The 15,591-nt window shown below is 46.2% G+C and overlaps 1 protein-coding gene across 8 annotated transcripts in view; it reads right to left on the reverse strand.

Annotated features, from left to right (window-relative positions):
• CTBP1 (C-terminal binding protein 1) overlaps positions 1–15,591 on the reverse strand; it is a 248,832-nt gene that overhangs the window by 59,762 nt on the left and 173,479 nt on the right. For 2 of the 8 annotated variants that reach the window (XM_064448935.1, XM_064448940.1), the window contains exon 1: positions 7,967–8,188. The exons of 5 other annotated variants lie outside the window; for them this stretch is intronic. In XM_064448935.1, the coding sequence (XP_064305005.1) occupies positions 7,967–8,006 (40 nt within the window). In that variant the 5' untranslated portion in view covers positions 8,007–8,188. Of the gene's footprint in view, positions 1–7,966; positions 8,190–15,591 lie in introns of those variants that run through there. One more of the 8 variants, XM_064448936.1, reaches the window with a different exon arrangement.

The following is a 15,591-nucleotide window of genomic DNA, read 5'->3' on the forward strand; positions in this document are numbered from 1 at the left end:
AAAACATGAAACCTTTTGAACAAAGACATGGTAAGAGAAAGCCTTGAACAGAGGATTGCCAATTACAAACAACATACACAACCAAACCCGAAAGGCAATGTATTGTGAAACCCTTTTGAAACCATACAATGCTACAGGAATGAAGTAAACTTAAAACTCCCCTTCAATACTCTCGTCATAGCTAATTTGTGATTTCCTGTACGCTCAGTACTAACAGTACAATGGAGCCTCTATTGTGAGCCTCCTCCCACAAGCTTTTAAAAAAATGCAAGACATTCTTTTTATCTAGACTGGCGTGGCTAAAATACATCTAGCTCTACACAGATAAAAGGTTATTTTCTTAGATGTTGCTTTTGCTTGTAAAAATCAAAACCAAAAATCTGCTCTCTGGTTGTGCTGAGTTCAAAGTTCACAAAGGAGCAGCGAATGCTTTGGTGCCTAAACTGCTGACTGTGAATCTCAAACAGAGCAGATGGAGGAAGCTGCTTTAGTTTTAGGATAACAAGAAAACGTTCCACATTGAGAACTATCGGTAAATTCAGCACAATCCAAATTGGCTTTGACAGCCTCGCAGGAGCTGAAAAATCAACAAAAATTTGACAGAACCAAGGAATAAAGTGACTGCAGTATTAACTACAAGTCTTGATTGAGGGTGAAGGTAGTAAGTCCTTTAGGTGCAAGTAACTGGTTTGTAGAGTTACTGAAAAATGATATTGCAGTTTTTTCCATCTTTAAGGATCCTGAAAGCTAACGCAAACAAACCAAAACGAACAAAGACTTTCCACACCAAAAGCTGGTAGCAGAAATGAGAGTCAGTAATCCTGGTGCAAGGCACTCTAGGAAAGGAGCACAACTAGCAGGGGCAGGCTTTTAGCATGCCGGAGAGGATTTGGTAAGGACGCAAAGTAAAACCTAAAATGCAGCAGTGGCTTTGGTCAGTATCTTAATGACCTTCCTTAGTCAAGAAATAGTATATTAAGATAGAGAAAGACCTAACTAGCCAGTTCCAGTCAGCATGGGAATGTACACATACAACACTGAATTACTGAAGAGCACTTCTCGGTAATGCTGATTATACGAACAGGAAAATCAACAGCATGAGAAAGGTTGTGATACACATTAATACTATTCAGTGAAGCACCAGACACGCATTAAGATGGTTGGTAGACCACAAATGTGAAAACGCTCATTATCTGGATGAAAATAAACAGTTTAACATATCTGGCACAACACATTAAAGAGAAAAAAAATATTTAAATATCAGTTTAAGAGTTTGGAGACTAGCTTGTGGTTATCTCTGCTAAACACTTTTGCCCTGCATGACTCTGCAAAGGCTGGAGCTACACACTCAGCAAGAGACAAACTGGCTGCAACCATCTAATGAAATTTGACTCATCTGGGAATTTTGACAAAGTGCTCCACACCGTTTCTGCTAAGCCATATATTTTCTTTAGGGGATCGAGAGTGCCATGCTGCAAATATGCAAGAAGAAATGGTAATTTTGGACAGTTTGGCTTAAAATAGAGGGCTATTTCTGAAAAGCCATATTCAAGTAAAAATCCCACACAAGCCAAGAGAAATTCTGCAATTATAAATTAAAGATACTGGGATCTGCACCAATGGCAAAGGCATTACTGTCTTTCAGTCCCTAGCAGCACCTCTCTGTACGTACGGTATGACTATAGGTATGACTAACAGCTGCCTGGGGCAGCACTCCCTCCCTGCAAATCCCCCCGCGGATCAGCCCAATCTGACTGGAGAGCACACATCTCAAGATAGCTCCTTTCTGGCTCATTCTCCCAACTTCTGACTCACCCAGGGGCTACGATAACATTCTGCACAGTTAAAAAATGTACGTGTAGCTGAAGATGATGAAAATACCCTGCAGTGCTGCTTCTCCCCTGGCTTTCTTCTGAGTTCTGGCTCCCCAGCGCGCTGGCTGAGCATGATGCAGGACAGCACGTTGGCCATTCCTCTGCTTGGCCAGGTACAGGGCTTTATGGCACACAGTGTAAGCTCTGGCCTCAGGAAAGGAATACAGGGAATGTGGCAGGGAAGGCCTTGGAGAGTTGGATTTGCCATTCCTGCTGTCAGCAGAAGGCAGCCATAGGCTAATTCCTATTCATAATATTTGGAGGGTGGGAGAGAGGGACAATGCCCCACACAGCAGCAGCAACAGCAGTCAGCCTGGCTTTCCAAGGCTCCAACATGAGAAAAATAGAAAGCAGAACCACTCTCTTGCTGGCCCTATAACTCAGCGTTCCTAAACCAGTATCTATCGGTGTTTAGACTCTGCTCCGACTGTCCAACATGGATGAGGACCTGCATCCCTTTTGGACAAGGCCAGGCACATTTAGGTAAATGCACATAACACCAGGCAGCCCCGCGTGGTTCCCCAACTACAGACATTTCTCACTGCTGAAGGTCATGTGTCAACCCGAGCACAGAAGGTGGCAAAAGCAATGCTTGCTTTAAAAGGCAGCAGCACAGTTACACTCTTTGCTGTGTTCTGCATGGTGGTGTGAGAACTGATCACAAAGCTTCCAGCGTGCCACGATGGATGAGAGGATGGACCTCTCACCACGCTCATCACAGGGTGTGTCCACATACCACAGCACAAGAGGGAGTCTATCAAAAAATATTGGGGCTGTTCAGCAAGACTGTTAGTGCACATCCAACAATAAGAAATCTGGACCATGAACGGGAATTTGGAATTGTGACTCAAGCCAAGTAAGAAATGTTTCTCCGCTTCCTTCCTTTTTTTTTGTGAGTTGGCATCAGTGCTCCCCTAAGAAGACTAAAAGGAGAGAAGGGGTAGTGTGGTGAGTTCCGGCACACGTAAGAGTCAGAACACGTGAACAACTTTCTCTGCAGACTTATGTAACTTTGCCAGTGGTGACACAACTTGCTGGAAGTGATTTGGGCACAGATAAGGGACATCCACTGACCTGCAAAGAAATTACTAAAATATGCCTTAACATACCTAAAGTTAAGGCAAAATTACATAATCACATTACCTTATGTTTTAATACTGAAGCTACAAAGCCCTGACATGTAATGGAAGTAAAAAGCTTTCAATTAAAAAAAACCCTTCAACTTTACAATTACTCTAACAATTGTCCTGTTCAGCAAGCCCCAAGGCCAGCCTTTTCTGCTTTCTGTGCAGAATCCCTCCTGGCAGGTACACTGCAAGGAAGTTCCTCCAAAAGCCCCTTGAAAAGGGCAGGTATAATAAAAGATGAAAATGCAGAGATGAGCAATGGGTATCCAAAATAAATGTCAACATGAAACATGCTACAGCATTAGCGATGATTAGTTCAAAGAAAAAAAAATCAAACTATGTCAATTTTCAATTATGTTGATTAGACACAAACTGGATAATTAGTAAATGGAATAATAATACAGGAAACATGATATGTTTGAGATGAAATGACAAAAATATTTCATAAAAGAGACAATTTATAATCATCTTCCTTAAAAACTAAATTCTTGCCCTGCTAAGGCAAACATAAACATGTTATGTTCTGCACATCAAGAAATAATTAACCTGTTAATCTAACATACAGATATTTTTCAGGAGAGGTTCCTTTTGAGTTGGGTTTTTTTTAATTATTATTTCATTACTGATTTTTTTTTTTTTCTTTTCCTTTTAAAGATGCCCCTGCTGCAGCACCCACACAGGTAAAGCCCTCGGTGCCAGCCAAGCGGGCGGCACGGGCAGCTCCCGCCTGGGCACTGGTGCCCGTGGCAGGCAGAGCCTGAGGGTGTGGCTGAGGCACGCTGAGCTCCAAATACTCCCCATCCTGGCACGGCTGCAGATAGCAGCTACAAGGCAGCACAGATTAGACAAGCCAGGGGACTGTCTTGTATTCCTCAAGGAACCAGACAGGTCTATGGTCAGGTTCAAAAACAATTTGAAGTTTTTACTCGTATCAACCATCAAACTAAAGCTGATCATCAAACGATGGGGCCTCATAAACACCTAAAAAACTCTAATCGGGGGACGCGCAGCACCCTTTTTCACAGCATCAACAGTTTGAGACACTTACTCTGCTTCCCCCTCCCTGCAATACCACCGCATTAGGTTGTTCATCAGTTCCAGCCAGCCAATGCTTTGATGCCGCCAGATTCCCAAAACACTTCTGAGCAGGTTAATCATCTGGGGAGAAGGCTGAGGATTACTTTGCCTCCGAAAAGATCCTATCGACACTGCAGCTCGGAGATCCTGAAACGCCCACCACAGCTGGAAGCGCTGCTGCACTTCTCCAGTCTTCCCAGAGGAATACCGGTGAGGGAGCAAAGGGTTATGTTTCAGCAGGAAATGTTAATTTTAGATTCCTCTGTAATGAATGTTTGCTATCTCTTCCTGATCAATAGAGAGATTCAAATGAATCATCATCTTTGCTCTCAAGGCGGTAGGAGAGAAGGAGACCCGAAAACACAGCTGGGAACTTCTGTCTTCCCAAACTGTAAATCCGTTGCTAGGCTGTCTGGGAGCGAGAAGACACGTGCAGCAGAGGGAGTAAGGCTAAAGGGCTATGTACTACAACTTTTATCCTCACCTTAAATTTTAGAACACGTATTAAAAGTGTAACTCCATCTCCACTCTCTCACTAAATAAATAATTATGGGGCCAGAAGGTTAGGGAGCCTCAGCTGAGGCTGCTGTGTTGCTACACTGCCAACTGCTATGGGATTTGAAAGCTTGACACATGCTGGAGAGTATCACCTCATCAATGTTCCCAGCTGGCTTGGGAGGCGAAAACCTAAATATTACTCTTAAAGGCAGGTCTCTAAACACACAAGAACCTAACCTCGCCAGATAAGTTCCACGAAACCTAGGTATTACAAATGCATAGTAAGTAAAGAAAGACAAAGCAGCAACAAGCAATTTCAGTCCAAAATATTTGCCTGGTTTTGACTAAGCGTTATATTTCACATAAGCGAATTAAAGATCATGTTGCTTCTCAGTGTCTTTACTTAGAAGACATTTAAATCCGTGCCCTTCCATACACTTATCATTGCTCAAACTATTTACTTGTAAAATAAGCTTTTCCCCCCCCCCCCCCTCATTCTCATGGTATTCTTGTGAACAGGTACTTTGGGATAACGTCAATTTTCTCCCCAAAAGGGACTACCCAGCCTAGTCACCGACCTGCAGTAGATGTTCTTGTTTGATAAGGAGGGATTGACTTTACGGTTCAAAATGTTGGCAAGTGCGCTACTGCGCCTGTATGGTGATAACACTTCACAGTAGCCAGTCCAAGCCTAATCTCTCGGATCACACTTTTGGCCAAGCACCGCGCCTGCCCGCCCTGTTTACATTGTAAATAAAACAGTAACTCCGAGAAACAGCAAGATTAGTAAAACTGAAGCATCGGGCGTTTTTAACAAAGGGCAGATGCTATTTATCTTTATGATACAGAAGGACGAGTCGAGAGCTAACCAAACTGACAAACATAAAGGCACTTGTAATTTGTTTTGTCACGCTATCAGGAACTCCACGTTATGATAAAGTATCATAGTGCATACAATATTTATGATGATGAGCTTTTTACACGCAGCATACTGCGTGCTCAAAAGCTGCCTGCTCCAGCTACTCCTTAACTACACATGACAGCACTGAACTGAAAAATCCACAAAAGGTGACTGTAGTAGTTTCATTTCAAAATAGCAGTTTCATTGACTAAACTCTTCTGCTGAGCATGACTACAGCAGTTCTCGGGATTATTACTGTTTTATTTACCAATTCAGTGATGAAATAACACATCCCTTGATAGAGAAATATTGGACCTATGTTATTTGGGGGGTGGGGGTGTTTACAGAAGGACAGAGAACACACCACTGACTCTGCACCTATTTATGCTCTCCATGCCATTAAATAAACACAGAGAAACTGCATTCACGTCCCAAGTATTATTTTTCATTAACAATGACAAAAACAAGGGAACGGGTTAGCTCTTTCATCCGCATATGAGCTGCAGCTGCCCCATAAACGCCTATTTCTTGTTCAGATTGGGAAGCCGTGGCAGGCTGGGGGCAGGCGGTTCTTCGCTTCATTTAGGTTTGAAATACACCAGTGAATTGCAAGTGGACAAAATATTTTGTCATTAGTTTAATCTCAGGACAGTTGACATGATAATAAACCAAAAAGGGTATTATTTGTCAAACATTAAGGAATTCCAGTATTGAAATCTTCCTGCCTTTGAGGGTCAATGAAGAGCAACGTTACAAAATATACTGAAGTTAGCAGTTTGGGCTGCTAATTTTACATGCCTGCCTCACCAATGCATCGCTAAAAATAGGTAAAACAGATAAGAACACAGAACAAAGAGATGCACTGGACAATTACCTTTCTACTAGCACAGGCTACTTTATAGCGAGCTTTTTAACCCTTTTTATTTATGAAGGATATAGATTTTTTTAAAGTGTCACTCAAGGGATTTTCAATCTACAACTGAAATTATTTAAATATAAATTTTACTGTTAGTATTTTCTTGTTCCCTTCCAAGTGGGATACAATAATGAGATTAAAAAATATTTCAATCGGGGCATCAGGCTACTTGCCAAGGGGCTCAAATGCTAAATAAGAACATTTACATCTTCTAAGACCCAGGAGAAAGAATTGGGGCGATGCACTTGAAACACATACATCGCAAATATTATAGTTAATTTTAATTCGCTGGGAAAAAAAAGTACATGTTCACTGCAGTTTATCAGACCTAGTTATTTTCAATGAGGCTAAACAGAATGATTATCTTCAGCTGCTCCATCACGGCCTAAAAGCAAACATTCTGCCTGATAAGGACAACACTCATTAAAATATAAGGCGATGTTAAATTGTTTAATTTAAGTTACAACAGGTGAAATTTTGAAAACCAAGGCTGAGAACAGCATTTTCTACAATTATTCTGTCCAGATCGGTACTAGGAGTGAGATATTGACTTTTGATTTTAATTTTTTTAAGAGGAAAACAAAGCAGCACAGTAGACTGACTTGTATCTACACAGTAAACAGGCTTACTCTCTGCTTTGTAGCCTTCTTTTTGTATCATTTGCTTACAAAATCATGTTTATAAACAGAATCGACATTCTGTCTCCTTATGTCTGGGGGAAGGGAAAAAAAAAAATCACCTTCAGATTAACATAATTTATGCCAAGCAGTTCTGGAGGCATATCTGTAACATCGCACCATGCACATTATTCATGTTACCTTAAAACCCAGCAGCAATCCATAAATGCATTTGCTAGCACATGTTTAAAAAAAAAAAAAAAGAAGGAAGAGGAAAGAAAGAAAGAGAGAAATTCAAATTTACGGAGAAGCGCCTTACCTCTTGGATACATAACCCGTCCGCAGATTTAGCAAAATCATTTCAACAGCCAGGCCTTAAGCACTTTTTACAGCAATAAAACGCCGCTTTTAAACTTCCTGTTTATTGAAATATTACCACAGCTTTCCCCCCTCCCCGTGGCACTTTACCAACATTTCTCTGCAATTAAAAGCCAGGGCACCGCTCAACCCAAAAGCGAACGGGACCGGGGGGAGTAAAAAACCACCCCAAAATCATTCTGGATGCAGTTTTAGCGCCGTTTGACTTTTTTATTTAAGGATGAATTACACCCTTGGCGCCCTCCAGTCCGCTGACTGCGCCTCACCCCCCTCCCCGCGTTTCATCTATATTTCTGTTTATTTTTTGTTTTAATTCAACCACCCCAGCTGCCGCCAGCAGCCACCGGGCAAAGTTGCTCCGGCGATGCGGCTCAGGGGAGCCCCGCTCGGCGCCGGGGGGGCGCGCAGGGGCCGACAGCGGCGGTGGCGGCCACACAAAGCCCGGCGGCGGCGGCGGCGGCGGGGGGGACCGATCGTACCCCACACACACTCCCCACCCCCCCCACCCCGCCGGTCCCCACCGCCGCGACCAGGCCGGCGCGACGCGACGCGAGGCGAGGCGATGCGGAGATCGTTACCTAGCGGCAAGCCCTTGTTTAGTAAGTGAGAACTTCCCATTGAAGCGCTACGCCCGCGCCCGCCGCGGGAGGAGGCGGGGGGGGCACGGCCGCTCCGCCACGGCGAGGCTGGCGCTGCGGAGGGAGGCCGGCCGCCGCGGCATATGGCGGCCTCTCCCTGGGCGCCCCGGGAGTGAGGCGCCGCCGCGCGCCCCCGCGCGCCCCCGCCGCGCGCACGCGCGCTGCCCGAGGGGAGCGGTCGCCGCCTCCCTCCTCCTCCGCCACCGCCGCCGCCGCCGCCACGGGCGGGGCTTCCGCGCCCCACCTCAATCTCCTGGTTCTAGGCACGCGCCCAAGACATGAAGAGAGCGGGGCGGGCGCTAAGCGGGCGGCGAGCCTCCCGCTCCATCCGCGCGGCGTTTGGTTTGCGGCGCCGCTTTTAGGACCCAATTCAGCCGCTTCTGTTTCGTTTAAACTTCAACGAACTTAACGCCAGCTGCATTCGACACACTCCGCGGTATCGCAAACCATCGGCGCCTGGGGTACTTCGCTATTTTTTGTGACGCGGCTGAGGCTTTGTCCCTTTATAAATTAACAAGGATGAATAAAACCTACCCCAGAACACTCTTTAATTCCGCTCCTGGCGAGGGTAAGCGAGGCTTAGCGCCTCCTGCGCCGCCGACCCAGCCTCAGAGCCCGGTGCCCCACTCGAGGCCCACAGCCCTCCCCGTGGTCCCACCAGGGAAGCGGTCGGGCCGGGGCCGGCAGAGGAAAAAGCAGCAAACTGGTCAAACACTGACATTGTCCGCCACCGGGGATGGGTGGGCGCACCCCCGCGGGGCCCGCCCGGCCGGCCGACCGGCGCCAGGCGCTCGTCAACCCCGTCCCTCGGTCCCTGAGCGCCAAAGCCCCGCGTGGTTCACAAGGGGCTGTCCCGCCGCGGCGCCCCGGCGGGGCGGGTGTCCCGCTCGGCCCCGCTCCCCCGCCTGGGGGAGCCCCGCCGGCTGCGGAGCGCGCCGCCCCCGCGCTAACGGTGCCGCCCGCCCGCACGCGGTCAGCGCCCGCTCCTCGCGGGTTCGAGCTCCTCGCGCCACGCCGCGCGCGGAACGCAACGGCGCCGGGGCGCGGGGCCGGCCCTCGGCGGGGGCCGCTGGGGCCAGCAGGCGCTTCTCTGGGGAGGAGACAGGCGGGGTCCCCGCGGCCGGGCGCCCCCGGTGTCCCCGCGGGGTAACCTGGCCTTCCCACACAGCGCCGCTCCCTGTCACCCCCTCGGGAGGGCAACGCCTGCTTTCACCGAGAATTAACTAGAAATCCATTATTTTTCATTCGCGCTGCCCAAACTGGAGCTTGGACTGAGATTTGGGTCAAAAACAGGTGTTACGGCCAGCGCCCGACCCCCGCTTTCCCCGCTCCCGGCCACTTCACGGGTGTCGCCCGCCATTCCCCTCCCCGCCGAAGTGGCGGCGGCGGACGACAACCAAAGTCAGCGCGGGGCGCGGCGGCGGGCTGGGTCAGCTGACGGCGGCCCCGCCCGCCCGGCGGCGGGAGGGGTGAGGGTGGCGGAGGCCCGCGGCGCCGACATGGCCCCGCTGCCGCCTCTCCCCCGGGTCTCCCCTCCCCTCCTTCAGTCCCGGAGCGCCCGTTCCAGCCATCCGAGAAACTTTGACGCGTCTCGCACGGCCGCTGCCCCCCGCCTCATCCGCGGCCGGGAAGCGGCGCGGCGGCGCGGGAGCGAAGAGGGTGTTCGCTCGTTCCGTCCCCTCCCCACAGACGAGCCCGGCGAGAGAAAACCCCCCCCCATCTTTTGCTTTTTTTCAGTAATAAAACGCTCAGTTTCTGTCAGCGGTCGGCCGCAAACGTCCCCAAAGCCCGCGCTGGCACAGCAGCGCCTCAGGGGTGCTGGGGCCCCTCACTCAGATGGCGGCTGGACACACGGACACACGGCAGGACAACCCCTGACAAAATTAAGATATTAGCGGTGTTTTCTGAGCCCGGCAGTAAGTCGGGGCCTGGTTCTCCTCAGGCAGAGGGAAATGGCAAAGCCCCTTCCGACGGGGAGCCGAGGGCCGGGTTTGGGGTGCCCTCGCTGAGGGGGGCCCAGGGCTCCGTGCCAAGCTCCCAGCCCCGCGTTGCAACATCTCTCACACGTGTTTTGGGTTTTTGTTTGTTTGTTTTTTAAATAGATTTGCAGGGTGATCTGAGAGTTATTTCTGCTGCTGCACTGCTGAACTCGGGGACCGGGGGTGATTCTTAAAAACTAGCGCATGGAAAGGGAGGGAGTGGGTGCAAAGATTTGAGAGCTTTTTTTTGATTCTGCAGGACTGGTCTGCAACCCTTACAATACCCATGGCAATAGGTGTATTAGAGGCAGCTAATACAAATACTTACAATGACTACTGGGCAGCAAACATTAGTAATTCACTTTGGCAAGCGACATGCCTGATAGTAGGAGCAGATCATCTCTTCTGTGCTTCTGTATGCACAGGCTGTAGATTTTCCTGTGTTTTTTGGTGGGTTTTGTTTGAGAAGGGGCTATTTGAACCCAAAGGTTAGAAAGTGCGGTTTCAGCCTTGAAGTTGTGTGGATTTCAGGAATCCATTCAGAGCACAAGTAAAGGGCTTTAGCTTATAGGCAGCCTTTAGCAACTTGGCTCCAGCTCCTTAATGACTTGATTTTCCCCATCAGTCTCCAGGTAGTGGCCATTTCACAGAGTTATCCAGCAGGATCGGGAGGTAATTCCCAGGACAAGTTTATGCAGCCTCTGACTTTCTTCATTTTCCTCCTGTATTCATGGGAAAGCCTTCTGTGGCTCAAGACAGACGTCTCAGACATCTCTCAAACAACATAGTTTCTTTAGATTCTCACTGTGCCTTGCTAAGGCAGCATCTAGCCAAGCGCCTCATGTGGGGTTTGTATAAATAAACAAATTTGGTTTTAATCACTTTAAAGTGGTTAACCACTTTATTGCCATTTATAGATGTTAGCAAATATAAAAACATATACATATCAAAGCTGTTAGAAGAAAATAATGATTTTTTTTTCCCCCGCACTACTTAAGTTGCCATGTGGCAAAGTATCAGCAGGAACGAGCATTAGGGGTAGAACGTGCTTAAGCCACAAGTGCCAAACCTGTGAATAGCCATACGGCTATGGAAGTATCTCTGGGAAAAAATAATAGTGAAAAATGAAAATTCAGACATGAAACTAGAGTTCAGTTACTTTTTTTTTTTATAGAGAAACACAAACAGATACGGGCAGGGAGGCCATTTCCTCGGTGGGGTTACATGACTGGGCAAATGTTTAGTTCTAAACTGGAACTGCTGCTTCGAGGAGGGAGGGGAGTGTGGTACAAAATATTATGACAAGGGGAGTGCTCTAAGTGAGGATAAGTTGGCATGATGAACAGATGGAGTATTCAATAACAGGAGGTTATTAATACTGCAGTTTGGTATTCTCTACGCTACTTCATGAAGGGATTCATATGCTTGCTCTTTTTCCTTTCTGATTGTACGCAGACTTAACAAATACGGGCGCTGTAGGTAATGCCGGACTTATTTCCCTCCCGGCGTGCGCACAGCACAAATTCATGTTTCCTGGGAAAAGATCAAGGGCTGGATCCTCGGCTGATGGTAACTGGACCAACTGTGTTCCTTTCAATAGTGGAAAGCTGATTTGCACCTGCTGAAGGAGAGAGGTTATCTGACCCCGTCTCCCCAGGCGAAAGGTCTCACCGCCCTGCTCTTTGGCAGCTGCCATGAGGCACCTGCTCTAGAGAATAAACTATGAAGACTCTCAGGATGGAAAAGAAAATGAAATAACCCAAAAGCGAGTGAAGTTCTCCTTCAGAACACAATGCGATGCTGCTTGTTTAAGAAAATCACCCTCGCTTTCACCCAGAGTTAAGTCCTCCTCCCCTATGTGGCTTTCGGTGGCCTGGTTTTAGACTGAGCATGAGAAAATCCAGGGTCAGGCCAACTGACTGCAATCAAACCTTCCATTACCCATATCCATTCTACTTCCTAGGCTCTCCAGCTCACCTCCGGGTCACCAAACACTCTGTCATCTCCACATCTTTTAGCTTTGACTTGTACAGCTACAATATAACCAAACCTTCCACTAAACGTAACAATCCCATCCTCATATCGCATTTTGGCACTGCTGTCACTGCGACTATTTCTTTTTTTTTTTTACCAGTAACGTTACACAGCTGAGTGACTTCTGTTTTGCGCTAAGAATTACGGCATTTTTCAAAGCCTTCTTGGCTCCTTAAGAGTCAGCTGGAGGAGCACATGTGCTGAAGAGTAAATACATTGTTTTAAATGTGACTGTTAACAGCCATATGTATAATTCAAGTACAAGTTTTATTCCCCTCAGAATGTCTAATCATAAGGGCATGACCTTGGGCTTTCACAGATCAGATACATTAGGGTAGGATATCTTTAGCAGATGTGACTTTGAAGATACTGAAAGAGGAAGTTTTACCATTGTATCATACTCGCCGAATGCTCTCCAAAGCGAATAACAAGGTTCGACAATATTCTTACATCTAGATACGGAGATTGTGTTCTTACAAATTTTCCTCTGTTTGTCATAGCTGTGCGTGCTGGCTCTTCCGTGCCTGTTTTTGCTTCATTATCAAACATGCTTCACTTATTGTAACAGTTTTTTAAAGCCGTCATTTAAAAGCTTTGCGCATTTTTAAATCAAAATGTAAGTTTATATTTCAAGGGAATATCTTAACTTCTGTGAACAGTAAATCTTGCAGGTGCTATTTGGAGATCCTGAAAGGGATTTATGCCAGAAGAAAAGAATGGTTGGATAAAGCAGGCCCAACATTTAAACTTTAGCCTAAAAACCAGATCTTTAAATTGTGTAATCTAAATAAGCCTACTGCATTTATTTAAAAATCTGGAAAGAAGACTTTGTTTGGATTTAAATCTTTCCTTAATTCTTTTGCTCAGATCCTGAAAAGCATTTGTTTATAAAACACACACATAGAGACCAGTCTACTTTCATTTTGCAATTGCATATTTTAAATAGAGCTTCTTTTTTTTTTTTTCTTTTAAATGTATAACTTCCCCTGTGTGAAACTTCCCACTGTACAAAATTAATGCTTTCTGGTTGATGTGAAAGAGAAGGGCCATTTTGGAGAAACATTTTCAGCAGGTTCTGAGGGGAAAATGGAAAAAAGAATAATTGACAAAAGGGAAGCACTTCATCTTTAAGAAATGGTGGTCATCACAAGCATGAAATGAAATAGAGGACCTTCATCTACTCTTAAAAGAAGGTTTGCTGAAGGATCAAAGTCATAGATTAAAGTTCCACTTAATGAACAAGAAGTTCAGCTGTGTCAAACATTCAAAGTCATTTTTGAAATGCCAAATGTGCATTGCTCCTTTCTCAGAACGGAATGGCTATGCTAGCTCTATGCTGGAAATAGCAGCCATACAAAAGTGAAAAAGCTTGCAGCACGCTGAATGAATGGAAGAATAAATTCCCTTCAAACCAGTGTCCACAAAAACCCTCTCTCCTCTGATGTTATCTGTATTAAGTGACTAAGGGATTTTCTTCTTGATCTCACCCTCTTCACACAAGTGCTAAAAACAAAAGAACCAGGGTGGAATTAAATCCTCTGCGTTTTCTGGTTGTCGTGAAATGAGAGGTATCACTTTCCATCTAGTCAGGAGGAGTTAACAGACCATTTCCAGGAAGGTCTGTGTTCTGGCTGAGGAGAAAAAGAAGATAGAGATGAACAGCAGAAGAAACCTATCGAGAACCATTAGTGGATGTCAGCCATTGTCCATCTGTTCACAGTGGAATAAATCCAGACCTGAAGGAATAACTGCAACCTGCCCCATATGGCTCGCTCCCTTCTGCGCTGGCAGGGCTGCTTTGGGGATTTGACATTGGAGGAGGTAAAGGAGAAGCGGCGCAATCTGTGTTCCCAGGAACGAACAGCCAATTAACATGAAAGAACAAAAAGTGGGTTAGTAACCCACAGGAGGGTTTTCTCCTTCTCACCTGTCTGAAATCTTGGAGCTCATTCAACCTATGCACATTGCAGAGCTACTATGCTGCGGTTCCTACTACTAATGAAGTCCTTAAAAATTTAACCTTAGCTACTACACAAATTGTGTGGGCAGCGGACAGCCCCTCGACTGTCGAGTGAGACCGCAGATCCAGCTGTCTCCCAGGGTGTTAAAGAAGGCATTTGGAACATATTACACTAAAAATTCCATTAAAAATTATAATGCAATATACCTTCAACATAATGAACCAGCACAACAACATTCTGCGTTTACTTTCATGGAACTGGATTGTAGCAAGTTACTATTGACTAGTAATTTACTTCTCAAGTCTTAAATCAGTCTGGGCCTGGTCATGAAGCACAGTATTATTTTCTATATGATTAAGGGCGGTAGGCTCAGACCCATACAGAATAGTTATGACATGTGATTGTCTCTTTAAATTTATAATGAAAAATAGATACTCTTTGTGAGCTGCATTCTGTACTCAAAGCAACAGACATCCATATTAAAGCCAACTGAAGGATCAAAAAACTGCAAGTTTGTAACAGATTCAACAACCTGTTTGCCCGTAGTGATTTCACAGGGAACTGGGAGAATAATTAACCATCCAGAGGCCTGAGCAGAATCAGCGCATCTCCTGAGCGAACCTGCTCTTGTGGGTATGTCTCCAGGCTTAGGACAGTCTGCTGAGGAACTCAGCGGATGCAGAAAATCAAATTCAGAAGCGATGTGCAAGAGGTACGTTTGCCTACACGGATTCAAGGGCAGGCCGCTGCCCGCGCCACACCTCGCAGAACGGAGAGGGGTGCTTAGGCTGGAGGCTTGATCTCTGCCTAGCTCTGAAGCCATAAGCAGGTCAGGTTCGCTGTGTTACTCCAAACGTGAGGTGATTATCTGCCCACAAGCGGGATTAATTGCTTTGGGCGTGGCACCATGCTAAAGCAGCAGTAGGGGCATCTCTGGGAGATGCTGTACGCTCATACCAGTTTGGACTGGCAGCTACTTAGTGGTCTCCGCGCTGCTATGTAATTTGCACTCTGTTATTCTCTACCCACTTTTTAGCTCCCTTATAACACACTTGGCATCTTATTTTTGACAAAGTTGCACAAGTAGCCAGAAAAAACCCTATAGTCGTATCAGAGATAATTTTAGAGTTCCCAAACAATTACATTCATGCCTATAAACATCACTCATTCACTAGGTGGCACAGAGAACATCACACCTCCTTGTTTGAAACACATACCACAAAACTGAGGACCCCCTCAGGAATGACAAAAAGGGTATGGTATCAAAGTAACACCTCACTAAGCATTTATCTGGAGACTTTTCTCTCAAACTAACCACAAGGCTTACAAATCTGAAAAATTAGCAAGGATGCTGACGGGTGCAAAAAGCAAAACAATGTTTGTTACGTGAAAATGTCCATTTGCTGCCAAGGACCTTGAGCACAACCACGCGCTGGGATTATATACATTTATGACAGTGAAACAAACTCCCTTGCTTTGTCAGATTTACTTGGGGCGATTACGAGTTATCAGTCTTGAATTTCATCCTCTTCCAGACCGAACACTGCTTTGTACCGTCGAGAAATATTGCACTACCAGCACGCCGCTCTCA

The sequence above is a fragment of the Phalacrocorax carbo genome, chromosome 4 (genome assembly GCF_963921805.1).
Source record: "Phalacrocorax carbo chromosome 4, bPhaCar2.1, whole genome shotgun sequence".
NCBI classification, from domain to species: Eukaryota; Metazoa; Chordata; class Aves; order Suliformes; family Phalacrocoracidae; genus Phalacrocorax; species Phalacrocorax carbo.